At 59.5% G+C, this 24,850-nt stretch overlaps 2 protein-coding genes across 14 annotated transcripts in view; one reads left to right on the top strand and one right to left on the bottom strand.

Moving 5' to 3' along the window:
• Positions 1-361: 361 nt before the first annotated feature.
• Positions 362-21,735, top strand: KATNB1 (katanin regulatory subunit B1). Of its 3 annotated transcripts, none has more exons than XM_054511311.2 (20): positions 362-475; positions 1,601-1,900; positions 6,132-6,262; positions 9,140-9,257; positions 14,657-14,757; positions 15,139-15,180; positions 15,795-15,878; positions 16,122-16,237; positions 16,634-16,705; positions 16,874-17,024; positions 17,146-17,336; positions 17,435-17,565; positions 17,953-18,003; positions 18,920-18,987; positions 19,131-19,250; positions 19,342-19,491; positions 19,781-19,857; positions 19,937-20,011; positions 20,266-20,382; positions 21,508-21,735. In XM_054511311.2, the coding sequence occupies exons 2-20, from the start codon at positions 1,861-1,863 to the stop codon at positions 21,584-21,586; spliced, it is 1,914 nt and encodes a 637-aa protein (XP_054367286.1). In that variant the 5' UTR covers positions 362-475; positions 1,601-1,860; the 3' UTR covers positions 21,587-21,735. The 3 variants fall into 3 exon arrangements, with proteins under 3 accessions (XP_054367286.1, XP_045747003.1, XP_045747004.1); XM_045891047.3 differs by lacking the exon at positions 21,508-21,735 and adding an exon at positions 20,645-21,049; XM_045891048.3 differs by lacking the exons at positions 362-475; positions 21,508-21,735 and adding exons at positions 1,323-1,474; positions 20,645-21,049.
• The window catches only part of KIFC3 (kinesin family member C3), a 69,052-nt gene continuing 50,292 nt past the window's right edge, over positions 6,091-24,850 (bottom strand). For 9 of the 11 annotated variants that reach the window (XR_008507304.2, XR_008507303.2, XR_008507305.2 and 6 more), the window contains 6 exons: positions 24,697-24,826; positions 24,376-24,605; positions 24,018-24,152; positions 23,280-23,388; positions 22,704-22,836; positions 21,891-22,530 (listed from right to left, as the gene is read on the bottom strand). Coding sequence is in view for 1 of the 11 variants with exons in the window: in XM_045891039.3 (XP_045746995.1) it covers positions 22,726-22,730; positions 23,280-23,388; positions 24,018-24,152; positions 24,376-24,605; positions 24,697-24,826 (609 nt within the window). In the remaining 10 variants the exon portion in view is untranslated. Of the gene's footprint in view, positions 6,230-6,543; positions 6,721-21,890; positions 22,531-22,703; positions 22,837-23,279; positions 23,389-24,017; positions 24,153-24,375; positions 24,606-24,696; positions 24,827-24,850 lie in introns of those variants that run through there. The other 2 variants (XR_010408167.1, XM_045891039.3) reach the window with 2 other exon arrangements.

Below are 24,850 nucleotides of genomic sequence, written 5' to 3'. Positions count from 1 at the left end.
AAGGCGAGCGCTTATTGGTTAAATAGGGACGGTTGCTAAAGCGATTGGCACAGACGGCATCGGAGGGGTCGTCTGGCAATGTTTTCAAACGCGAACTAAGAGGGAGAGGAAGGAAAGGGGAGGAAAGGGAAAGCTTAAGGCAGAGGCGGGACCAAAGAAATGGCAGCCCTCATTGGTTCATTAGAAGCTGAGGGGCGGCTCTTGAATTCTCCTTCCTCGTGATTAGTCCAATTCAGGAAAAGGGGGCGAGTACCTAGGAAGAGCGGCAGAAGCGCCTGCTGCGATTGGTCAAACCTGGCTGGAGGTGAGGCGCTCGCGGCGGCTGATTGGTGCGGGAGGTGAGGGGGCGGGGCTCTGAGCCGGAGGTTTTGTTGTGAGGGTCGGTTGTCAAGCAGCGGCCAATCAGGGCAGGGGATGGAGGCAAGTGGGGGTCGCGCCAGGAGCGGAGCCTCGGCCTCCGGAGCCTCAGCTGCAGGTGGAGTGGGCGAGGGGGCGAGGAGGCGAGGGGGACTGTGGGCCTAATACTGGGCCGAGCCAGGCGGGGCCGAGCCGGGCTGTGGCGGAGAGGGCTCCGGGGCCGGGGGGGGCGGGGGGAGGGTTGGATCCCGTGCCCCGCGAGCTGAGAGGAGTGGGAGGATCAGGCGAGGCCGAGGGACCAGCCCCAGCCTCCGGACGGGCGGGACGGGTGTGGGGGCCGGAGGGGAAAACCAGGGAAGCCGGAAGAGGAGCCGGGGGTCTGCAGGAGGCTGAGTGATGAATAGGGACACCGGAAGCAGGAGAGTGAATGAATGGGGGATACTGATAGCAGAAGAGGAAGGGGAATAAAGCGGGTCGGGCGAGGCAGGAGTCAAGTTAAGGAGCCCAGGAGACAGGATGTGCACGAATGGGGGACACAGGCGGCAAGGAGAAGGGGAATGAACAGAGGACTAGAGGGGCAGAACTGGGGACCCCAGGAGAGAAGGGGCGGAGAAGAGAGCGTTCATGGGAAAGAGGCTTGGAAGAAGGGGGTAGAGGCTTCATGAGGTGGCCTTTTAGAGTTGGGGACGCATACTGACTCATGGTTCCCAGTACTGTCTTTGGGAATTGCAGGGACCACGAGTAGTTCCCTTGCCGCCAAAGGAGGGGTTGGACCCTCAGGGCCCTCTTTGACATTCTTCCCAGAGAAGACTTAAATGCCTGCCTTTGGAGTGCCTCTCCTGGGCCCCAAAGCTTTGCTTCTGACTCCACCCCCTTCCCACAGCGTCAGACAAACAGTGACTCCCAGAAATCTCTGTGAACTGCAGACATGTGGTCTTCCCCGCCCCACTGCGGCGGCTGCTGCACTTCGGGCAGCCAGCCTCCTGAAACAGCCTCCTCCCATCCCATCATCCTGGCCTCTGGGAGGACCTTTCTTCCCCTGTGGTCCAAGCCACCCTACCTGAGGTGCCCCCTTCCAGATTCTCAAACACGACTTGCAGTGCAGCTCCTGGCTCTGGTGGGTGTCTCTCTCTCCAGTAGCCTTGGTGATCCGGGGAGCTGCACTCTAGTTCTGCAAGCCCAGAGTTCCCTGAACTCTCACCAAGTGTTTTCTGACAAGCCATCGCCTCTGTTTGTGTTCCAGCCCAGTGCTGAACTGACATGGCTCGAGCCTGACCTTCCATAATCCGGGATCCGGACCGGCACACACAGGCCGTTGCTGTGGCTGCTGTGAAACCACGAGGCGGTCCAGGGCTAAGACAGGAGGCATTCCCTCTGCCTGGATGTGTGGGAACTCCCTGCCAACTTGATTGGCGGGTCTGGGGGGGGGGGATCCACCCCCACCCCACAAGCAAAGCACAGTCTAATTAGTGGGTGGAGCTTCAGGTGCCAGCCAACTGAAGGATGGCCACCCCTGTGGTCACCAAGACGGCCTGGAAGTTACGTGAGTGATTTTTTTTTTTCCCTTTTTCATCCATTTATCCTATTAGCTTCTTGTTGCTGGATGGCCTGAACCCCCAGCTTTATCTCCTATTCTTGGCACAGAGGGAGACTCCCAGTCTTGGAGTGAGAAAGACCAGGATGCAAATCATGACTTTGGCACTTCTTAGCGGGGTGACACTGGGCAGGTGACTTAACCTCTCTGAGGCTCAATTTCCTGTCTCTACAATGAACTAATCACACCTGCATTGTGGAGCTGCTGTGAGACCCACGCGGGGTGGTGAACATAGAGAAGCACTTAGTGCAGTTAGGCTGATGGGCGGGACTGGGGGAGAGATGCTGAGAGGTGTTCTGGCATTTGCAAACCTCTCACGGAGTCAGGCTTCCCCCTGTGAGATGGGGGAATCTTGGGGAGGGGGCTTGGGGCGGTGAGAGGGTAGGCTGAGAGATGTTGGCAGTGGTCTGGAATGTCACTGAGCACCAGCACCACCCACCCTCACATTATTCTCCACTAGTAGCTCTAAACTTTCTGATCTTAGGACCTCTTTATACTTCGAAAAATTGTTAAGGACCCCAACGAGTTTTTGTTCATGGGAGTTATCAATATTTCCATGTTAGAAGTCAATACTCAGGCATTTTAAGACACAAGAATGTACAGTTGAACATACCATTAGAGATGGTGTTATCACATGCCTTGTATCTTCCCGAAAACCCCCCTGTATGCTTGTGAGCAAACAAGAGCGTAAAAGTGAAATACCATCTTGGTATTTTATTATGAAACTAGTTTTGTTCTCTTGGACCCCCAGAAAGGATCTTGAGGATCCCAAGGTCCACCGGATCATATTTTGGGAACTGCCTTACCCCACCTATAATAACTGCTTGGCGTAGATTCGGTGTGCCCAAACTGGTCACCTTCTGCTATGAGCTGTCCCTGAGCGGTTTTCAGAAGCTGGGCAAGGCTCCTCCACTCTAACTGTGAGAACCTGGGCAAAGCCCTTTGCTGGACGTCAGTGTGCTCACAGGTAAAATGAGAGGTTTGGGTAGTTTCAAATTGTTTCTTAGCCCTAGGGTTCTGAGAGAACCCTGTTATGGGCTCCCAAGGAGGGTACACTTTGGACAGGGTGGCTTTGTATTGATTGGTGTTATGTATTCCCTCAACAGCTGGTCTTTCCTGAGCACAGAACCAAGCACAAGCACTGGGGAGATAGTTTGGGGGGGGGGGGTGGAGGAGCAGGTTCCAAAATAGATGAGGTCCCTGTGCAATGGGGCTCAGAGCCTGGGAGAGCAAGAGGCAGAAATCAGGTAGCCACACCCCTCCATTTCTCCTTGTCTGATTCCAAACTGGGACATGTGCTTTGAATCAATTAACTAGATGCTGGCAGGTGGCATAGGGGAGTGCTGTAGGCCGCCTAAACAGCATATACAAAGGCCCTGGGGCAGGAAGCTCAGCATGTTGGAAGGGCTCAAAGGAGTCTATAGGCTGCCACACAGCAGTGGAAAGAATGAGGCTATTGGGGTCTTTGGGGGCATATGTCCACAGGACCCCAGTCTTTCTGAGGCCTTGGCTCTATCTTAAAGGCAAAGTCAAGCCATCAAAGTGTTCAAACAAGAGGTAATATGATCAGGCATGTTGGACCCTGCTGACAAGTTCACGTGCATAGCAGTCTCCATGAGTATAAGCTATCTGAAGAGCCCAAAGCCAAATGACCCCTGGCTCCTTGGGCCTATAGAGTCCAGCAAGGATCAGAAGGTGCTAGGCCAACTTGAGTCATTGAAGCCTGGTTCTCTGCACCTTCCGTTGAGGATGCAAATCCTCAGCACCTCTGACCAAATGCAGTGTCCCCAGCTCTGGCTGGGACGTGGGGCCCAGGTTGTGCCAGGTGAGCTTGGGAAGCTGGTGCAGGCCTGCAGCCATCAGCCTGGCCTGCCAAGAGATGCTGTGAGGAATTGTATTTGTTTGTACTCGAATTCAGTACCCAGGCCTGGGCCACTGGGGGATGCTGTCCTTCAGGCTAGAGGGGGAGGGCTGGGGCTGATGCCCCTGCCGAGGCCTCCTCTGCCTGGTGCCCGTGGCCTACCTCCCTCTTCCCGTGGTCCCTGGCCCCTCTAGGGGCTTCAGGCAGGCTGGAGACCCTAGGCAGGCTGCTTAGAGGGGAGTGATCTGAGCCCCTCTAGAAGGGCCTAGCCTACAAATCCTTCGCACCCCAACGTCTGTGGGTCTTCAGCTGGATGCCCTGTCCCAGGACCCATCTGATCAGGCTGTAGCATGAACACAGGAACCTTCTCGCTGTCTTTCCCCACTGGCTCCCCAGTGCTGGGCCTAGAGCAGATACCCAGGAAACACGTATATTATGAATTAAGGGCTGTCTCCAGGGGCAGTAGTCCTGAGGCCCAGAGAGGAGTAGCAGTGTGCCCAAGGAGGGAGGTGGGGCCCAGCCAGAACTTTCCCTGGGAAGGGTGAGAGCCAGGGTAGACACCCAGACCTTATAGGTAGGTCACAACTGGGGGGCAGTGCATGCAGGGAGTGTTTTCAGAAAAGGAGAGAGGGCCCAAGGCTTGGGAACAGAGTGCTCAGAGAGAAGGTGGTTTGCCCTCTTTCTGAGTTGGCCAGCCACTGGGGCCCAACAGCAGCTCTTGAACCAATGAGAGTCTATGGCCAAAGCCCCAGAGCACCCCAGACATCTGTCCCTACAGTGTCCAGAGGACAGAAGGCTCCATAGTTGGGATGAGGACTAGGGAGGGTCTCAGCGCCCTTGGGTCCAGTGATGGCATCCCCGAGGCCCCCAATGACGTTTGGGCCTGCAGGAGACTCTCACCTCTGCTGGGGCTGGGTGCTGCCCGTCCCTGGCTTTGGCCAGGCTGGGCCCTGAAGTGGGGCGTCATCTGGGGTCTGGCAGTTTTGACAACCCCTCTGAGCCATGTTGCCTGACAAACAGCCTTTCTGGGCCCTGTTTCCCAGTCTGAAGCCCGTACCACAGAGAGCCCCAGGCGGGGCGGAGGCGGGAGCTGGAGCGTGGGAGAGGCCTTCTGCGGAACAACCGCAAGCCCTTTCCCTCCCGTCAAGCCAGCCTCCCAGTTGCCTCAGGGTGTCGGCACATTTGGAGTTTCCCTTTGCTGGGGCGGGGAGACCTGTCTTTTTGTCCTCCCCGTTCCCAGGAGGAACTCACTTAGGGCCTGGCTTGGAGGCCCGGGCTGCCTCTTGGTTCCTTGCTCATGTCTTCTCTGGAGCCCTGACGAGACCCTCCGTGGTCCATGTTGGCTGCTCCCCGCTGCTTCCCCAGCAGCCCGGGTCAGGGGCCCTCCCGGCTGCCCACCATGGCCATACCGCCCACTCTGTCTGGTCATCCCTCACTCCCGCCCCTCCTCCCCAGGCCTCTCAGTCGGCTGCCTCCTGCCACCCACCCTCATGCAGCCCACCCTCCTGGGCCTGCCGGGGTCCCCGTCACCCACCGTCTGTGCCTTAGCCTTACTAACAACACCAAGCACAGCCTACAGCATGTGCTCGGTGGGTCCGCAGCAACTCAGTGAGGCAGGCACTGTTATTATCCCCGTTTACCGCTGAGAGGGTGAGTGACTGGTCCAAGGCCACACAGCCTGCAGTAGCAGAGCTCAGACCAGAACCTCGTCCAGGATTCTGAAGCTGCGGGCTGAAGCCCTGGGTGAGCTCACTTGGAGACAGCTTGTCGAGAGTGGACCCGAATGGTTCTCAATGTGTGTTCCCCAAAGTGGGTTTACGTGGATAGCAAGCAGCAGCAGAGATGCTTAGGTGGTTACACGAGTCAATATTTCATTATAATAATTGTTTTTCGTTTTGTATTCTAGAAAAAGCATAATGAACGTATCAGTCTTGTAATTTATGGATTTTATTGCTTGTCTTTATGTAGACAGAGCTAAATACAGAAGGCAAGTCAATGTTTTAAATTGAGCAGAGTAAGCATAATAATATTACCAGTTGACGTGCAGAGACAAGAGCAAATTGCGGCCTGAGGGTGGGACAGGAATACCTGAAGTTGGGAAGTAGTCGTTCCTGCCTCGGGTGCAAGGCCTGCCCTCGCAGCCAGCCTTCTGGGTCATGCCGGGGTGTCTGGCACCAAAGGGGAGCTGAAGTGGGCAGACCCTTCCACCTGGGCTTCGGGTGCCAGGACCAGGGGCCGCGCTGGGCAGTGCCCAGCCCTCTTCCCCGAGGCCGCAACTAGCCCTCTGACTGCCTTCTCCTCCTGTCCTTCCTTGTGTAGAGGAGATTGTCGCCCATGCCAGCAACGTGTCCTCGCTGGTCCTGGGCAAGGCCTCCGGGCGGCTGCTGGCTACCGGTGGGGACGACTGCCGTGTCAACCTGTGGTCCATCAACAAACCCAACTGCATCATGGTGAGCCTCGCTGGTGGGTGGGGAACAGGGCAGAGGCCCAGGGAGGGGGCTGCGGGCGGGGCGGGGTTAGGGGGTGGGGAGCACGCAGCTCTGCAGGCTCTGTCAGGCCCAGGGCACCCAGCGGGAGGCTAGGGGGACACAACACAGCATCAGTGCCCGCAGGATGGCTGGGACCGTGGCCAGCCCTCATGTATTTGGAGGTCCCCTGGTGGTGGACAGAGTTCCAGGGAGCCTGTGTGAGAGAGCTAAAATAAGCCCATGGGCCCGAGATGGAGGCTCACCCAGTGGCCCATCCGTCCACCTGTCAGCAGCACTCGGAGGTTACTTTGAACCATCGCCTATCTGGTTCCACAAAAAAGGATTTGCGGGCACCTGGCTGGAGCTGGTTGGAGAGCTGGTTCTTTAATAGCACTTTCCCCCTGGTCACACAACGAATTCCTTGCCCAAAACTGGAAAATCTAAAGGAGGAAAAAATACAAAAGTGAATTCTATCTATTCCCATCATCCAAAGACCACTACACTTGGTATTTTGGTCTGTGTCCGTCTAGGTGCTGGTCCATCTAGATCATAGGCACGCACACGCGTGTACACAGACGCGTGCAAACACCTACCCATGTGCACCACGTGGATGTAGAACAGTACATTTTTGGAACACTGTCTTAACTCTCCTGTAGCCTGGGTTTTGAAGAGAACAATCTTTATTGTTTGCGAGCAATTTCCAATGTCAACAAATACCCTTCTACAACCTGGTTTTTAATGGCTTCGTGGTATTCCATTGTAGGGATGAGCCAGAATTAGCTTCGCCGCGCGCCCTGTTCCCAGCATAAAAGTCATTTCCAGCGTTTTGGCTCTGCTCAGCCACGGAGGTGAACGTCCTCATCTCCCTCAGTCTTTGAGCAGATCTGTGATGCTTGCATTATCTGGGGGTGTGCACTTTTTAAAAAGCTTTCAAAACATATTGCCAAATTGCCCTCCAGAAATCAATTTTCATTCTCTCCAGCAGCATAGGGACCTGCCCTCTCCGCCTTCATGACCTTGGCAGCACAGGGTATTAACATTCTTTTGATTCTTGGCCACGAAAGATAAAGATAAAAAAGGATGGGAAGGGATTTTTTTTTTTAGTAGCAACTTAATCACCTCAGTAATTCTGTGAGATGCAGCCAAGGACTGAGTCCCAGCTGAACTGGGGCCCAGGTGAAGAGCAGACTTGAAATTGCTTTGTTTTGTTTCACTTTGTTTTCAGGCTTCCAATGTGTCCCACCCCCACAAAATGCCAAAGTAACATACAGATGGAAAACGAGCCAACAAACACTGGCCAAAACGGGCCTGAAGTGACCCCATGCTCTCGTCCCACTTCTTACTCCGGAGTCAGCCTGCAGGCCTCTGAGTGCCGCAGACCCAGCGACTTCTTGCTCACCCTGATTTAGACATATACTAGTTCCCTCTATATGGTCCACGTCTAATGGTCTCTGTGTGTTCTGAGCACACGTGAGCTCGTATAGCTCAGTGTGCAAGGGACACGGGGCAAGAAGTAAGAAGTCTTCTTTCCTCCCCTGACCCCCACATCCCTCTCTGGGGACGACCACGGCCCCTGATTACCCTGTGTCTTTCCAGAACTATTTTCTACATCTGTGAGCAAATATGTAGATCTGTTTTCTTCCCCGTCCCCCTTTTTTTTGTTTATACAAACAGTATCCTATATACACCGTTCTCCACCTTTTTTCACCTAAAGTATCATGGAGATCAGTGTTTATCATCTTCAGATGGTCGCCTCGTTCATTTTTATAGCCAAATAGTATTCAGTTGCGAGAGTGACTGCAGCTTAGCGGACCAGTTTCCTCTGGTGGGCATTTATATAGCCTCTGGTCTTCTGTGAGAAAGATTCCCTGCGGGGAATGACCTTGGGTCTGTTTGGCTTGCCTTGCGCTTGAGCGCGTGCAGGGTAAGCTCCCTGGGGTGGAGTTGCTGGTGTGCAGAGGATGTGGATTTCTAAATGTGGACCAATTTTGCCCAGTTGCCCCCCCATGGAGTTTATCCCCATTTGTACTCCCGCCGGTGATGGCTGGGAGTCACAGCTGCTTGTGACTGGCCTTTGGGCAGTTCTGCTGGGGAGCGGTTTCCCCTACCGCCCCTCCCTGCCCCCCCAGAATGTTGTCTTAGCAAACAATGATGGCGTCTCCGCTGTGCTTTGGGGTGACCGGTGCTGGGCGGGGAGTGACAGATGCCATGGACTTCAGATTCCGGCCTTCTCTCCCACCCCTCTCAGGGGCTGGGCCAGGACCTGGCTCAGCCCTGCTCCGGCTCTGGCCTGCACCGAGTTGGGTGACAGTTTTTTCCAGTAGTCACTATAGGCTCTCTCTGGGTTCCACAATTCCCTGCCTAGGAACGTGGCAGGGACCTCTACCAGGGACAGCCACCAGGGACCCAGGCATTCCGGAGGGGTGAGATGTGTGCCATTGCGAGCCGGGCCTTGGTTCTGTTGGGGTTCTCCCACGGAGGGGCTTGGCCGGGCAGAGTGGAAACAGAAGCAGAGCCTAGGTGGGCGGTGGTTTGGACTCAGGGCTGGAGGGTCAGCTGCTCCCCCCCTCCAAGGGGCCCAGGACCATTTTGGCAAATGATGCCCACATCAGGGGCACAGTAGGCCGTCGGAAGGGGTTGGGGCATGACGGGTCTGGCCCACTTTTAACCCTGGAGGCCGAGACCAAGAGAAGCAGCTGCCCAGCCCATCCACAGAAAGGCCTAGATGCGGCTCCATGGAGCACAGCCTCCCTGCTCGAGCCACTTCTTGCTGATGCCCTTCCCAGGGAGCCAGGATGTGGGGCAGCAGCTGGGGGGTTTTCCACGCAAGGCACTGAAGCTGCTACCCTCTCTCCACAGAGCCTGACGGGTCACACGTCCCCAGTGGAGAGTGTCCGCCTCAACACCCCGGAGGAGCTCATCGTGGCCGGCTCCCAGTCAGGCTCCATCCGCGTCTGGGACCTAGAAGCTGCCAAAAGTAGGCATCTGCGCTTGCCTTCCCCACATGCACGCCTGCGGCCGTGTTGTCTCAGGCTCTGCTATTGAGCTGCTTCCTCCGGGAAGCCTGTCCTGACTACACTGGGTGCTTCCCTCCTGGACACTCTGACCAGACAGTGTGGCGACTGCCCACTCCCTTGAGCCTAGCAGCAGCAACATACCGTTGCCGTCTCTGAGTGCTGATAACCCAGGAGGCACCAGGAAGGGTCCAGATGGACTATTGTGGATGGATGGGTGGGTGTTTGTGTAGATTCAGAACCTGGAAGAATATCACTGCCGCCAGGGGCCATGCAGGACACGTAAACAAGTGAGGGGGCCTGTGGGGGAGAACTGGGGGGTTATGCCCTGACTTGGTGCAACCGCCCCTTAGCCTCGGCTAACTATTGCCTGCAGGAACGGGGCCTTAGGTGGCAGATCCTCTGTCTCCTTGAGCTTTGTTTTCGTTTCTATAGAAGTTACACATAATTTAAAAAGTCAAATGCCAGCCATTCTACAAATAACCACGATGGAAATGAGAAGCCTTCACCCCATTCCTTCCCATTCTCCAGACACCTCAGCCTTCTGTCTTGCTACCTCCCTTTCCTAAGCAACATGGTATTATGGCAATTCCTATCTCTTGCTGCCTTCCTCCCATGCAAGACAAGAAGGTAGTTCTCCTAGGGGCGCCTGACTGGCTCAGTCGGTGGAGCATAGGACTCTGGATCTTGGCATTGTGAGTTTGAGCCCCACATTGGGTGTAGAGATTACTTAAAAAAATAAAATCTTAAACAAGCAGTTTAGAGCTTAGACCTTAGAGCTGCTGGCCCACCCTTGTCACTCCCAGCGTTGCCCCTCTGTTCTCCTAATTGCTCCGTGTACATCGTCAGTATTTCTGGTACCAGGCCCATAGCACTGTTACTCACAGCTGATTGTGTTTCTTCTAGAGTTAAGAGCTGTTCTTTTTCCATCTGTCTGTGTTTTACATCTGTTACTAATTCGACCCCAGATTCTCTGCCAGAATAGTAAGCCTTCTCCTTGAGCTACGCTCAAAGCCATCCCATAACTGAGGCGGCTCTTCTCAGAGCCTCTGTCCCCCGGGTCCCAGTGGCGGGGGAGCACCCGGGCCTGCAGCCCAGCCGCCATCTTGGGGCCGCCTTGTCTTCGGGGAACTCTCGTCTCTGTGCTGTGCCAGACTCCGCATTATCATCTTTCTCGGTTTTCTGCCTCTTTTTTTGCTGGAGCACATTTTCATAGCTTGCTGAGAAAGGGTGTGTGACCGGCACAGTTTTAGAGACCATTGGTGGCTGAAAATGACTTTATTCTACCCTCATCCTTTATTTTTTTTTTCTTAGAGTCTGTAGAAGTCTAGATTGGCAATTGTTTTCCCTCAGAATTAGAAGGTGCAGCTGCGTTGCATGTTAGGCTCCTGTTTGGTGGCTGTTGGGAGGTCCGTGCTGTCTCCTCCTCCCTCGCGTGGGACCTGCTTCTCCCATCTCTCTGCGAGCTCGTAGGCTGTTTGTCCCAGTGTCCTGGGGTTTTGCGGTGATGACCCTTGGTCCTCTGCTAGATCCTGACCGGGTTCTTTCCGTGTGTCAACTCGTTCCGGGCCATGTGGGGTCTCGCCTTCCCGAAAAGGGGGGCTCTCAGACTCCGTGGGTGCGGCCACACGGCAGTGTGGGCCCAGTGTGGCCAGCCGTACGGATATTTCAAGAGAAGCTGGGAATCTGGACATTTAAGTGGAAATCCGCTCCCCTCCCCCCCACTTCTAAATGTTGACAGCTAATTCAACATTTTTTTCAGAACACTGTGCAGAGCAGCCCTGAGAGGCGCAAGTAAACCAGTTTGCTGGCTGCTTCTTGCCGGCGTCTAGCCTGGACCTTCCAGCGTGCCGGGCGGGAGGGAAGCGCTGGTGGGGGGTTTGCGGAGGCTGCTTTGTCCAAACGAGAGCCCCCTTGCCTGGCTGAGACTCCGAGTCTCTCCGGGCCTCTCCTGGGCTGTGGGCTCTACCACCGTTGCAGGACGGCAGGCGTCAGCCACGCATGCCTGGTGGCCGGATTCTCTCTGCTCAGGACGGTGCTCTTGCTGCGCGGGTGTCCTCAAGACAGATGGCGCCCCTGGGCCTCTCGGGTGACGCTCGCCCGCCCCCTCCCCCGGAGACGGGTGCATGTGAGACAGCCGGTGAGGTGACAAACCGGGGCTACGTGCTCGGCGTCCCAGCACGCCACTCCTGCTGCCTGGCCACGCGTGAGGGAGCAGAAAGGCTCAGCCAGAAGGCAGTTTGCTTCCTGGGACGTCTCTGCTTGGATCTGAGCCCCCGTGGACGGCTCCAGCCATTCACCGTTCACTGAGGAGCAAGGGACAAAAGAGAGAAGCCGAGGCACCACGCTTTCTCAGCCATGACTACTTCATAAGGGAAACGTGAGGAGTTCCTTGAGGCGGGCAAAGAATGAAAGCCAGACACCTGTGGGATTCCTGGGCCCTGGAGTCTCAGGGTTGGCTACTCTACAAGGAGCTCGTTTCAAACACTTGGCGCAGACCCCATGCCCAGGGAACCTGATTCAGTAATGGCAGAAGCCCCAAATCTGGCTTTTAGTAAGCTTCCAGATGATTCTGATGCAGAGCCGGGTTGGCAGGGCCCCCTTATTTGACACATGGGCAAACTGGGGCCCAAGGAGGGTCCCCGAACTTGATAAGGATCCCATGGCTGGGGTGGTGGAAGCTGGGATGCAAATCCTGGTGTCAAGATTCCCATCCCAGTGCTGTTCGCTCTGCCATTCGAGGGGTTCAGTGATGGAACGGAGACTTGCCCTCAGCGGCCTTGGTGGGAAGAGCTAAGACCACAGGCCGACCTCCACTCCCACCCACCACAGCTTGAGTGAAAATGAGGGGCAGCTGGGCACTCAGGTGCCGAGGGGCTTCTAAAAAGGGCTGGCTGAGCATCACGTGGGTTGCATTGAAGGCAGCCCGTTGCTGGAGAGTTTGGGCGGAGGTTGAACAGCTATCAGCTGGGAGGGCGTGGAGGTTCCCACACAGGGCAGACAGATCCAGGACGCCCCTCCAGCCAGCAACTCCTGGATCCTGCGACTGAGTCCTGAGGTAGGACGCCTTCCAAGGGCCCTCCCGGGACAGAAGAGCAAGGGCAGAAGTCACGCCGGAAGAATGTGGTCCTGCCTGCTTCCACGTCGCAGCCAGAGGGCAGGGGTGGGTCAGCCCAGCCATCCCACAGGAAGGTAGCCTGCGTTTCATGAATCTGGCCCACACAGGGGTGGAACTTGCCGCATCCTCTCGGGGTAAGGCAGGATTTTGGAAGCCTTGCTGTGGGATGCAAGGCAGTGGGCTGGGAGGTGGGCATGGACTGGAGCAGGGACCAGCATGTGTGTGGCCCCTCTGGGCCCCGGACTTGGCCAGCAAAGCCGTGCGTGAGCCCCCGGTGGCGTATGACCGCTCCAGAGTGTGGGGAGGAGCGGCTGAGGTTTTGGTGTGGTTGAATTAGCTACTGGACAGACGTGGCAGGCACCTTGTCACACCCTGTGAAGAATGTAAAGGCGGCTTAGTCCCGGCTCGGCAGGGGACTGGTGCCTGCTGCGGAGTGGCCCCAAGTAGGATGGGTGGATGTGGTGGGCTGTGGGCAGAGGGGTGCACTTTGTCCTGGAGGCAGAGAACCACCAGAGAAGCTCACTTCTTCCTGCCTTTAGGTGTGCCTGGCTCTGTCTTAGGAGCCCTAGACAGATGAGCTCCCTTGACTCAGGTAAAGGGTCACATGGTAAAGCCTGCTTCTCAGGACTCCGATGCCTGCTTTAAATTCTGGCTCTGGGCCCTGCTGACCGGCCTGAGGCAGGCTGCTTCACCCTCTGAGCCTTCATCAGCCCGCCTCCTGGTGCTGTTTGTGGGGGTGGGGAGCTAATGTGCTGAAGTCATTCAGGCTGTCCTCTGCACCCCAGACGTGCTCAGCAGCCGTCCTGGGGACGCGGGAGGCGTCCAAATGGCCGTGGCACTGAGTAGTGGTCATCACTGGTGCCAGAAGACAGAACCAGGACAGGTGCTCTGAGGCTGGAGGAGAGGAGAAGGTTCACTTTGGGAGATGGAGGAAGCAACTCTCATGCAGAAAGGAATGACCGCAAGAATAAGTAACTGGTATTCATTGAGTACTTAACTGTGTGCACGCCCATGCTAAGCACCTTGTATCCTACTTTCTTGCTTAACTCTGATCATGACCCACCGTGAGGCTCAGAGAGGGTAAGGGATTGCCCAGGGTCACATAACAAGCGACGAGCGGAGCAGGACTGCTCCCATTTCTGTCTGGCTCTAGAGCCCTGGACCTGCGTGAGGGATGGAGAGTTTAAATCACTCAGTGCCCGGAGCTCAACTCTCTTGTCCCTAAAGCATTACATTTGGAGTTTGCTTGAACACCCCCTCCAGTGGAGAGCTCATCGCCTCACAAGGCAACTGTTTCACCTTGGCTCAAACCTAAGGATGGCTGGATTCCCACACCCTTGGCCCCTGTACTTATGGGATGATCAGTTTCATTCAGACAGCAGAATTATAAATCTCCTAAAAAGGGAGACACTTGAGGCCAGAGAGAAGAGGCAGACTCGAGTGTTACCAGGGAACACTGTGAGATGGAAACACAAGGTTTGCTTGTGGGCCAAGCTGGGCTTGGCCACGGAGGTGCAAGCAAAACCTGGAGGGATGGGAGCTGAGGTTTCCCAGGGCAGCAGGAGCTGACTTGCCCCAGTCACGTCCTCTGTGTGTTCTCTCGGTTCTCACAGCACCTCACTCATCCTCACAGCTACCCTCAAGATCCCTTGGACAGGGGGCTGCTGTGCTCAGCACAGCTGCTCCAGGCGTGCCCTCCACACTGCCCTCCTTGGGGCCTTTGCCCACCATTTCCCTCTGCCTAATATCCTCCCTCACCCTCCACTCACGGACATCCTGTTCAAATACAGCCTCCTCCAAAAAGCCTTCCTGGATTTCTCTCTTCAACCAAGCAGCTTCTCCCCCAGCATGGACCTCTCCTGCCTCCCTCTTCTGTCTCAGCCACGGCGGGATGGCCAGCAGAACATAAGCGGTCTGTCTGTCCATGAACTGAGTGCAGTAGTTTTCCAGCTCTGCAGTCCAGGAACAGCGCCCTTGCGAGAGCCCAATGGGACGAGCCCGGGGGCACAAGCTACAGGGGGCTCGGGTCATGACAAATGGCTGTCACCTCTCGGGACAAAAATAAGGCCAGGTGTTGGGGTGGCAGGACTCTGGTTGAGTTGTCTCCGTGTTTCTAAAATCGCTGCTGTTTTGGTTCTCTGTGCAGTTACCATGGAAGCACAGCCCCGGGACCACCACAGCCCCCGCTCTGCCAGGTGCCTGGCTTGCCCCTCACGCCCCTGTCTCTGCTCTCTTCCTTGGCAGTTCTTCGCACGCTTATGGGCCACAAAGCCAACATCTGCAGCCTGGACTTCCACCCATATGGCGAGTTCGTAGCCTCGGGCTCCCAGGATACGAACATCAAGGTGAGACCCTGTCGGTGCCCCGTGTCCCCCACTGGGCCAGCGGTGAGCCCTGGACTGTGCGTCCAACCTGAGGAGCGGGCCTTTTGGCACTGTGGGAGGGCCTCTTCCCACTGTGGCTGTGTCCACAGCCTCCGAGGGAGGGGGATGTGGAAAAGTTCGCCAGATGTTTCTGCTCAGAATGCCCAGCTTTCACGAGCAGTTTCCAGATTCCTGTCATTTTGGGGTGTAATGACCTGGGGTGCCCGGAACCCCTCTCTGCTCGTGGCTGCATACCACCCTTTGACCCAGGCTCCCAGATGGGGCTTGGCAAGGCCTCTGCAGCCCAAGCCCACCTTGGTCGTGACCTGTCCTGACTCTGCCCCCCTGCTCTTCTCCCCGCAGCTCTGGGACATCAGGAGGAAAGGCTGCGTCTTCCGATATAGGGTAAGGAAGGAGCCCTTTGGCGATCATTCCGTGAGCAGCATGTAGGCGTGGACGCCGGGGTAGTGCCCAGACCCTGGCCGGGGCTGGCAGGGATTGCCGTCCAACATGGGGGAGAATGTGAGAAACGAGAGTCCAAGTGAGAAGCAGGAATCTCGACAGAGCAGGAGTGCTGTGGATCCCCCGCTTTCCATGAATCCTCCCAGCGTGGTGTTTACCAAACTGTGCTCCATGCTCTGGTTCCACAGGCAGATAACTGGTGTCGTTTGGTGAAGAGGGTTCCTGTTCCTATGTCTTTGGAAGCACTGAGATGAATATGTAATTCTGGTGGTTTTTAGATCCTTGACATTAAGGGAAGACCCCTAACTCTCCAAAAAGAGGCATAAGATATGTCGTTTCCCAGACTATCTGAGCAGGAAATCGGGATTTCCTAGAGCATCCTGCAGCACTGGGAATGGTGACTGCGTGGGGTGGTGTCCGTCTGTGAGCTCTCCAGCGCACGGCCGTCGGCTTCTGCCTCGCCTGCTGGTCCAGGGCAGGGTGGAGCAGGGCGTGGAGGAGGGCAGCGCATCGGGCCCAGGCCCGCAGGTGAGCTCAGCGCTCTGTCCTCCGCTCAGGGACACAGCCAGGCTGTGCGGTGCCTCCGGTTCAGCCCTGATGGGAAGTGGCTGGCGTCGGCCGCAGATGACCACACGGTGAAGGTAGCTCCTGGCCTGACATGGGCCCAGGGACTGGGGACTGGGGTCTGCTGAGCGCACTTAGGCCGGGTCCTCGCCTCCCGCCTGATCAGGTTCGCGTATCCCAGGCCGGTCCGCGGTGGAAGGCGGCTTGTAGATCAAGGGCAGGCTGGGGGTGGTGGGGAGGGGGGAGTGGCAGGAGTTGAGGGAGGAGTGGGCAGCCGAGATCCCGAGCCTGGTCCTGACCTTCCGCCTGCCCTGCCCCAGCTCTGGGATCTGACTGCTGGCAAGATGATGTCCGAGTTCCCTGGCCACACGGGGCCTGTCAACGTGGTGGAGTTTCACCCCAATGAGTACCTCCTGGCTTCTGGTAGCTCGGACAGGTGAGGAGGAGGCCTGTCACCCGTGACTGCCATCTCTCACATCTCTGTCTCTCCGTCCCGAGGTGTTCTCTGCCCCCTGATGCTATGTAGACTGACCTGATATCCAGCCAAGCCAGGATGGAGCCATGGTCCCATCTCTCCTGAACCCTGGTTTCCCCAGTCCCAGTGTTCTGGGCTGTCATGGCGTGTCCAGATCCAAAGCCCATGCTCACCTCCCACCGGCCAAGTCCCTCCGCCTGCTGCGCAGGGTCAGCCCCTGGCCCCAAGCATTGCTCTCAGTGGCCCCAAGCCCGGGGAACAGGCGTCTGCAGAGAGGTGGGCTTCCCGGGCCATGGGCCGGCGTGGAGGCCACCACGGGGACACCAGCTTCCCAGCACAGCCTGACTGCCTTTGCAGGACCATCCGGTTCTGGGATCTGGAGAAGTTCCAGGTGGTGAGCTGCATCGAAGGAGAGCCAGGGCCTGTCAGGTATGCAGGCAGCCGGGTGGTGGGTCTGGGTCCTCCCGCCGGGCGGTTGGACATGGGTGTGGGCTGTGGGTGGGCCTTCCCCATGCCCGCTCCTGCTCCCTCTGTCCGGGGCTCCCCACAGCCTCCCTGGCTCTCTCGGGACCCATGGCCCACTCTCGCCTGGCCTAGGAGCGTCCTCTTCAACCCCGATGGTTGCTGCCTGTACAGCGGCTGCCAGGACTCGCTGCGCGTCTACGGCTGGGAGCCTGAGCGCTGCTTTGACGTGGTCCTAGTCAGCTGGGGCAAGGTCGCTGACCTGGCTGTCTGCAACGACCAGCTGGTGAGAGCGCCACCCCCTGCCCTTCCCCTGGCCGCCCGCCGCCTCCCCTCGGGCCCCCAGCGCCCCCCAAGGCCTGCTGGGGTCCTGCCCACCCATACCCCAGCTCTGCTGCTTCCTGCAGATAGGTGTGGCCTTCTCACAGAGCAACGTCTCCTCTTACGTGGTGGACCTGACGCGGGTCACCAGGACGGGCACAGTGGCCCAGGACCCCGTGCAGGACAGCTGGCCCCCGGCACAGCAGCCGGCCCACCCCAGTGCCCCTCTTCGGCGCATCTATGAGCGGCCCAGCACAGCCTGCAGCAAGCCTCAGAGGTGGGGTGCTAGGAGGCGGGCCGGCACTGGGAAGGCTTTGTGGGGCCCGGCCCAGGCTCACCGGGCCGGCCTCCCATCGGCTTGGTGCCGCCCCACAGGGTGAAGCAGAATTCGGAGAGCGAACGCCGCAGCCCCAGCAGTGAGGATGACCGGGACGAGCGGGAGTCTCGGGCCGAGATCCAGAACGCCGAGGAGTACAACGAGATCTTCCAGCCCAAGAACAGCATCAGTGAGGCCCGCCCCCTGCCCCCGACCCCACCCGGCATCCCCATCTGTGCGTGGAGGCAGATGGTGCTTTATGGGCACAGTGTCGAGTAGCTCTGCTTCCAGGTCTGGATTCCCAGCTCACACCTGAGCCCCAGGCTCTGTTCCCAGGTCCTCGAGGCCCCAGCAGAAGCCCAGGAGCCGCTCAGTGCCCCAGCCCACTGAGCGAAGGAAGGCCCCACGAGGGCAAGTAGATGGGCAGGGCAGGCCTGAGGGTTCTGGGACTGGGAACAGGGTTATGGGTCTGAGCTGTGCGTGTACCTGGGAACCACCCTCCACCCCCGCCCCCCCCCCCCAATGTCCCAGGCCAGTCCGGGCCAATGTGAGTCCCCAGCCCCCTTTGCCTCTGCAGGTCGGACACCACCCCGAAGAAGTGAGCCCTTCCCGGCACCCCCCGAGGATGGTGAGTCGGGGAGCAGAGCCTGCCCTCCCCTGCCCTGGCACCATCTCCAGCCTCTCTCCCACTAGATCTTTTCCCTCTGCTCACCCAGAAGCACCTAACTGTGCGCCAGGCCCCACACTAGGCCCTAGTGCTGGAGCCTGAGCAAGGCGGTAGGTGCTCCCCTCAGTAGCCCGCACCCTAGTGAGCGGAGAGCTGGCAGACAGCGACCCGGCTGTGTCTGCAGAGGGGCCGGTGCTGCAGAGGCAAGGGCAGGGCAGGGTGAGAGAGGGCCGCGGAGGGCCTACAGGAGGAGGAGCTGGCAGAGCTGCAGGTGGGAAGGGGGTGGGAGGAGGGCAGGGCCTGGGGCCCAGGAGCAGGAGGCCAGGCCCTAGCTGGGGGCTTGGGTTTTGCTGCCTTATGATTGGAGAAGCCAGGGTGGGGCACCCTTGTAGATTGGCTCTCCTTTCCACCTGCTTTCTCTTAAAGGAGCCATCTTATTCTCCCTCCAGGTGGGGTTTCCTGTGCTTCCCACTCAGCATCCCCTCACTGCCAGCCCCTCCCATCGCCCTCTCCCCACCCTGCCCACACACACTCCATTCCCAGGGATGTGATGGGATGGCCACTCCTGGGAGCTCCCTGGGTCCCATCCACACGCGGTGCTGGACACCTTTCTAACAGGTGGTTGAGTAGGTGGAAAGGGAGGGGACAGGTCCAGCTTCCAGGAGGCCTCCCCAGGAGTCCCCCGACCCCCTCACCCCCCACATACACACTGCTGATGTCTCCTTCCTCAGTTGCCCCACCGGCTCCTGCTCCATCTCCTCCCCCCACCCCCCCGCAGTTACAGGTGCCCCCCAGAGACCCACCACAAGCCCTGCCTTCTTCCTGCCAGTCCCTTCTGGCCTGACCTGACCCAAAGATCTTTCCCTTTTGCCTCCAGACATGGTCTCAGCCAAGGAGGCAGCCAAGCCCAACCCTGCCACGGACTCGCAGTTCCCGGTGCCAAATGTAGGTCTAGGTGGAGAGGTGCGGCACGGTGTGGGGCTGGGAGAGGGGCCGCAGTCCTGAACCCAGGTTGGGGCCCTCCATGCCAGGGTGGGCAGAGAGGGTGGCCTTGGGCTGGCTCCCCACTGAGCTCCGGACCCCACCAGCTCGAGGTCCCGCCCCGGCCCCCGGCTGTCACTTCCACTCCTGCGCCCAAGGCCGAGCCCACCATCATCCCCGCCACACGGAACGAGCCCATCGGGCTGAAGGCCTCTGACTTCCTGCCCGTGAGTGGGGGTCCAGCCTGAGGGCAGGGTGGGGGCCCAGGGGGCAAGGGCGGAACTTTACCGCCAGCACCTGAGCGCTCGTCCCGCACAGGCCGTGAAGATCCCCCAGCAGGCGGAGCTGGTCGACGAGGACGCCATGTCACAGATCCGCAAAGGCCATGACACCATGTGCGTGGTACTCACCAGCCGCCACAAGAACCTGGACACCGTGCGGGCCGTGTGGACCACGGGCGACATCAAGGCAAGCGCTTACCCCCAGGCTCTGGGCCGTCCCCAGAATTAAGCTGCGCCAGGGTGGGCCGTGGGGCTGGGTGGCCCCTGTCACCACGCAGTGGCTGACTTTGCGTCCGTTTCTGCCATCGTCATCATCACGAGCTGCCATTTACTGACCGCCTCTTTACGGGCCTGGCCTCACACTCGTCATCGTAGCTGCAGTCTTGTTAACAGCCCACAACAAAGCCCATCGTTACGCCGCGCGGGCAGGGGCCGGGCCGTCCCCGTCCCCTCTGACAGGCGCTCTGTTTGCACAGACGTCGGTGGACTCGGCTGTGGCCATCAATGACCTGTCGGTGGTAGTGGACCTCCTGAACATTGTCAACCAGAAAGCGTGAGTAGTCGCGGGGGGCGGAGCCGGCCCGGTGGGCGGAGCTGGCTGCTAAGGGCCCCTGGCCCTGGCCTCTCCCTAGCTCCCTGTGGAAGCTGGACCTGTGCACCACCGTCTTGCCGCAGATCGAGAAGCTTCTGCAGAGCAAGTATGAGAGGTATGTGTGGGGAAGCCATACTGGCCTCACGGTGGGGACGGAAAGGGGCAGGACGCTCCTCAGGGACAATGGGAAGGCCCCCTAGGGCCGGCGCCCCTGTGAGTGTGTGGCGCCACGGCCAAGTCGGAGAGGCCACGGTGGAATCGAGTCTGTGCTGCCCCCAGCCCTCTGCCCTCTGCCTACCACGTCTGTCTTTGTGTACCTTGCTCTCTGTTGATCCTTCTGTCTGTGGCTCCATCCGTCCGCCCCTGAAGCTACGTGCAGACCGGCTGCACCTCCCTGAAACTGATCCTGCAGCGGTTTCTGCCCCTGATCACGGACATCCTGGCGGCGCCCCCCTCTGTGGGTGTGGACATCAGCCGGGAGGAGAGGTGAGGGGCCAACAGGGTGCCAGCGTTGGGGCGTGGGGGTACACAGGTGTGGGCGCCCAGCCTGCTTGTTGAGGAGGAGGTTGTGCCGGGGACAGGGGCTGGGGGTGGCTGAAGCCGGGGCTCTTCCGTGGCCTGGCTCTGCCCTGCGCCTTGGCGTGGCCGGGGTGGGTCGCGCATCCGGGGCCTCGGCCTGCCTCCCAGAGGAGGGGGGTAGCGTGGTGGGGAAGGCCCTCGCACCTGTGCCCGACCTCTGTGCCCACAGGCTACACAAGTGCCGACTCTGCTACAAGCAGCTTAAGAGCATCAGTGGCCTCGTCAAGAGCAAGTCGGGTTTGAGTGGCCGCCACGGCAGTGCCTTCCGAGAGCTGCACCTGCTCATGGCCAGTTTGGACTGAGGAGCGCTCGGGTCTGGCCTCAGCCCCCGTTCCTGTTCCCTGTGCTCTCCTGAGCCCGTGAGCCTCTGCCCGGCCCCCTCTGCAGCCCAGTGGCCATCCTGGAGGCGGCGGCTCTGGCCCACTGGCCACCTGCACAGCCCTGAGCTCTCAGACAACTTCTCCCTGGCAGCTGCTGCCCAGCTTGGCCAACTCCCGCTTCTTGGGGCAGCAAAGAGCACCCTGGGGCTGCTGCTGTAATTTATAAGGCGAATTTTATTAAATTTGTAACTATTCCCTGGTTTCTTTGCCTAGAGGGGCATTCTGTGGCCGCACAGCTCTCTCTGGCCCAGGTTGGCCTGCCTGGGCCCCTCAGAGACAGACGGCTACCCCTCCAGGCCTGAGGCAGTGTGGCCAGCAGGGGGCAGCGGAGTGCCAAGCCTGCAGGAAGGGGCAAGCTCAGGGCACTGCGGCGGGGAGGTGGTGGCAACTACCCCTTTCGTGGCTGAGGGAGACAGATGAGGGGCGGGCCCCACCAGCCCATCCCCTCTGTCTCAGCCACACTCCCAGCTGTCCGGTGGACGCCTCCAGGGCCAGCCGGCAGCTGTATACTTCCTGGTGCCAGGACCCCAGCCTCGCAGGCTTGGCCGCCGGAGCCCACCACCCTCCCTGCCGCCCTCCCGGAGGCCTCCAGGGACAGGGGCAGCGGCCCTCTCCTCCAGTGAGGGCTCTGACCAGCTTTCCCTCCCCGCAGGATCGGCCAGTGCGGATCCCTTCTGTTCCTGTGGCAGCAGCTGGTAGATTTGCCGCAGTTGGAGAGAGGGCCCCACTGAGCCCCTGTGCGCATTCCCCGCCAAGGCCGAGACCAGGTGCAGGCCAGCACAACCCCCATGGTGGGGCGGGGGGCGGGGTGTCACTGAGCTTGTGCTTGAGGGGGGTCTTGTAGCACTGGGAGGAGGGGGGTGCTCACCTACAGCCAGTTCACGACGGGCAAGGCCAGGGTCTAAGGCAGGTGGGGGAGCCAGGCCAGGCCTGCGGGCTGTGGTTCTCAGGCCAGTTTCCCAGCTATAGCATAGCGTGTTGCTGGGTGGGTCAGTCTGACCAGGGGCTCAGGAGACCAACTCTTGCAGACTGTACTTGTGTAAAAAGGTTTTTATTTTAATAAGTAAAAATGGCTAAGCTTCCAAAAGTTCTTAAATAGGATTTCAGAGGGGGAAAATGGCAAGAGGCCAGTGAGCAAGGAGAGAGCCTGGTGGCAGGCTGACGAGGGGAACAGCAGAATCCCTGCCCACTGGCCTCCCGCCAGCCATAAATATAGCCCGGCCTCCTATGTACACCTAGGAATACTATATACAAACCGAGCACGGGGGCCTGCCTTGGAGGGGAGTGGGGCCAGGGCTGCTCCAGGATGCCCACCAACTGCCCAGATCCCATGGTCCCTGTGCCTTCCGGGGGGGCTCCTCAGCCCACCCATTAGAGACAGGGCCAGGCCTGGGGAGAGGCTGGGAGAGGCCTGGCCTGCCAGGCGGAGTGGGCCATCCCTGCCCTTCCAGCCCATGCCTTTTGCACCCACAGCCACTGCCAGGAGACACCATTTCCTTCTGACCAGGTTTTCTCATCTCTGAGCAGATACGAGGCAGAAGGGCTGCCTCCGCTCTGGCCTGCAGCTCCTGGGCTCCTGTTGCTACAGCAGGAGCAGCCCGGCAAGGCCTCAGGCCCCCGTCCCCGGGCTGGCAGGGGGGCCACGTCTGTCACACAGGCACCGGCCTGGACTTCCCTGCAGGAGGGGGAGAGAGGCTTCGTGAGCCTCGGCGTATGCAGACGGGAGGGAGCCAGGCAGAAGCACATAGACAGCAGGGGCAGTAGGACAGGCCCCGCCCTGAGCAGCCCTCTCCCCACACAGCCCTGCAACCCAAGGGGGCCAGGCGGGGGGGCTGGCCCCACACTCACCTGGAGACTGCAGCCCCAGCCGTCAGGCTGAAATCAAAGCGACAGGTGTCTCACTGGTGGGCTTTCCTGGGGCCAGGACTCCCCGGGACCCTAAGGCCCCTGCCTCCTCGGATCCAGCCCTGGCCAGGCCCCTCTGTGAGTGGGACCACACAGGGGGCTGGGCTCACTCCTCACCTGGGACATGGGTGGGCCCTGTGCCCCACCCTCCCCAGAAACCAAGGGCCAGGGCAGGGGTGCCTGGCCCGCTTTGGGAGATGTGTGGCTTGAGCCCAGCCTCAGAGAATTGCATCCTGGGCCTCAAGTTAGGAGCCCCAAGGGCTGGGTTCCTCCTCACACTACTCCCTCTCCAAGGGGCCTTTGGTTTTCCCATCTGTAAAATGGGCCTAGCGCTGCCTGCCCTAACTACTTCCCAGGGCCAGAGAAGGTTGTAAAACAGGGTCTGCATGAGTTTTACAAACTTAAAAAGGAAAACAAAAAGTTCATTCAGGCAAGGGCAGTCCAGTGGCTATCCACCCGTGGGGGGAGGCTCACCCCCCCCCCCACACACACACACTGGCCCACTCCCCAAAGGCTCACCCAAGGGCTGCAGCTTCCTCCGGATTGAGCCTGGGCGGCTGGTGGTCCCAGAGCCGGGGGCTGAGTGTGCTCGTGCTGAGGGCTGTGGGGTCTGGCAAGCTGGCTCCCACTGTGGGCAGGGAGCAAGCAGGTGGGCGGGGGCGATGCTGCCCTGGCTCCCCACCTCCACCGTGCTCCCCTCCCCCCGTTCCCCTCTCCAGCCTCCTGAAACTGCTCATCTGCAAAATGGGCATGATGAGGATAGCCCCGCCTCAGTTACTGCAAGAATTACCTGAGATACTGTATGTAAAGGAGGAAATGAGTTACTCCTGAGCACCTTTGTGCCAGCCTGCAGCCCCCCCCCGCCCCGGCCGCCTCCCCTCCAGCCAGCTGAGGACGGCCACGGTATTTCTGAGGCCAAGAAGTATTGAGACTAAAGAGGCTCCTGGCCAGGATTCCTGGGTGGCTCAGTCGGTTAAGCATCTGCCTTCAGCTCAGGTCATGATCCCAGGGTCCTGGGACCGAGCCCCGCATCAGGCTCCCTGCTCAGCGGAGAGTCTCCTTCTCCCGCTTCCCAGCCCCGTGCTCGTGCTCTCTCAAATAGTCATTAAAATAAAGAGAGGCTCCTGGGTTCAAGTTCTGGCTCCTCCCCCGCTGGCCCCTGGCCTCTTCCCTTCGGCCGTTCCCCACCCCAGACCCTCCCTCCTGCCCATGACCTGGACGTGCCAGCCCAAGATGCAGCTGTGGCGGTCACCATACCTCCAGATGCTCCTGGCTGGACCAGGACCCGAGCTCTGCCCTGCGGGACCCAGGGCCCAGCTCCACAGAGCGCACCCTCTCAGCAAACTTCAGGGAGTATAGCGTCTCGCTGGTGTTCTTCTCCACGGGGGACACCTAGGGGACACGAGAGCTCACTCCCCCATCCAGGCCAGCGGGCCTCCCCCTCAGAACTGGAGGGGGCAGCGTGCGCATGGACTTTGGAGCAACTGAGGACCAGGGTCCCTTCCCCGCACCGCCCGGGGTACGTGAACCACAGGCGAAGGGGGGCCCCGGTCGTGGTGCCGGCCACGCCCCGCCCCCTGCCGGCCAGCGCGCCTGGCCCAGTGGAGGGCCTCACCTGCACCACCATGAGCGTCTTGCTGTCCCCGCTGAGCGAGTCCTGCAGCAGGTAGGTGAGCTTGGAGTTGCGGAAGGGCACGTGGCCCTGGCGGGAGCGCAGGGCAGCAATGACATCCCCCAGGGCTGACAGCGACCTGTTGATGTGCTGGGCCTCCCGCAGGCGGCTGCCCTCGGCCCCCGACTTGCCCACGCGCTCCGAGCCCGCCAGGTCCACCAGGTTCAGCTTCCCTGCGGGGAGGGCGCCAGGCAGGTCAAGGCCGCCGCCGGGTGGGGGCGGGAGCCAGGGCTCCTCCGGCCGGGCGCCCCCAGCCTCGCTCACCCGTGGTGCGGAGGCCAGTGCTGCAGTCCACTCCGCGCACTGTCACGATGAGCAGGGCGTGCGAGCGGGAGCTGTGCTCGTTCAGGTTGGTGAACTCCGTCGTGCGGTTAGTGTGGCCGAACTCAAACACCTGGTGGGGAGCAGGGAGGCCTCT

The sequence above is a fragment of the Mirounga angustirostris genome, unplaced genomic scaffold (assembly GCF_029215605.1).
Source record: "Mirounga angustirostris isolate CCGP_5_RB_7025 unplaced genomic scaffold, mMirAng1.0.hap1 SCAF_16, whole genome shotgun sequence".
Classification (NCBI taxonomy): domain Eukaryota; kingdom Metazoa; phylum Chordata; class Mammalia; order Carnivora; family Phocidae; genus Mirounga; species Mirounga angustirostris.
Note: the sequence above shows the minus strand (reverse complement) of the source record. Positions and strands in the feature narration are given on the sequence as shown.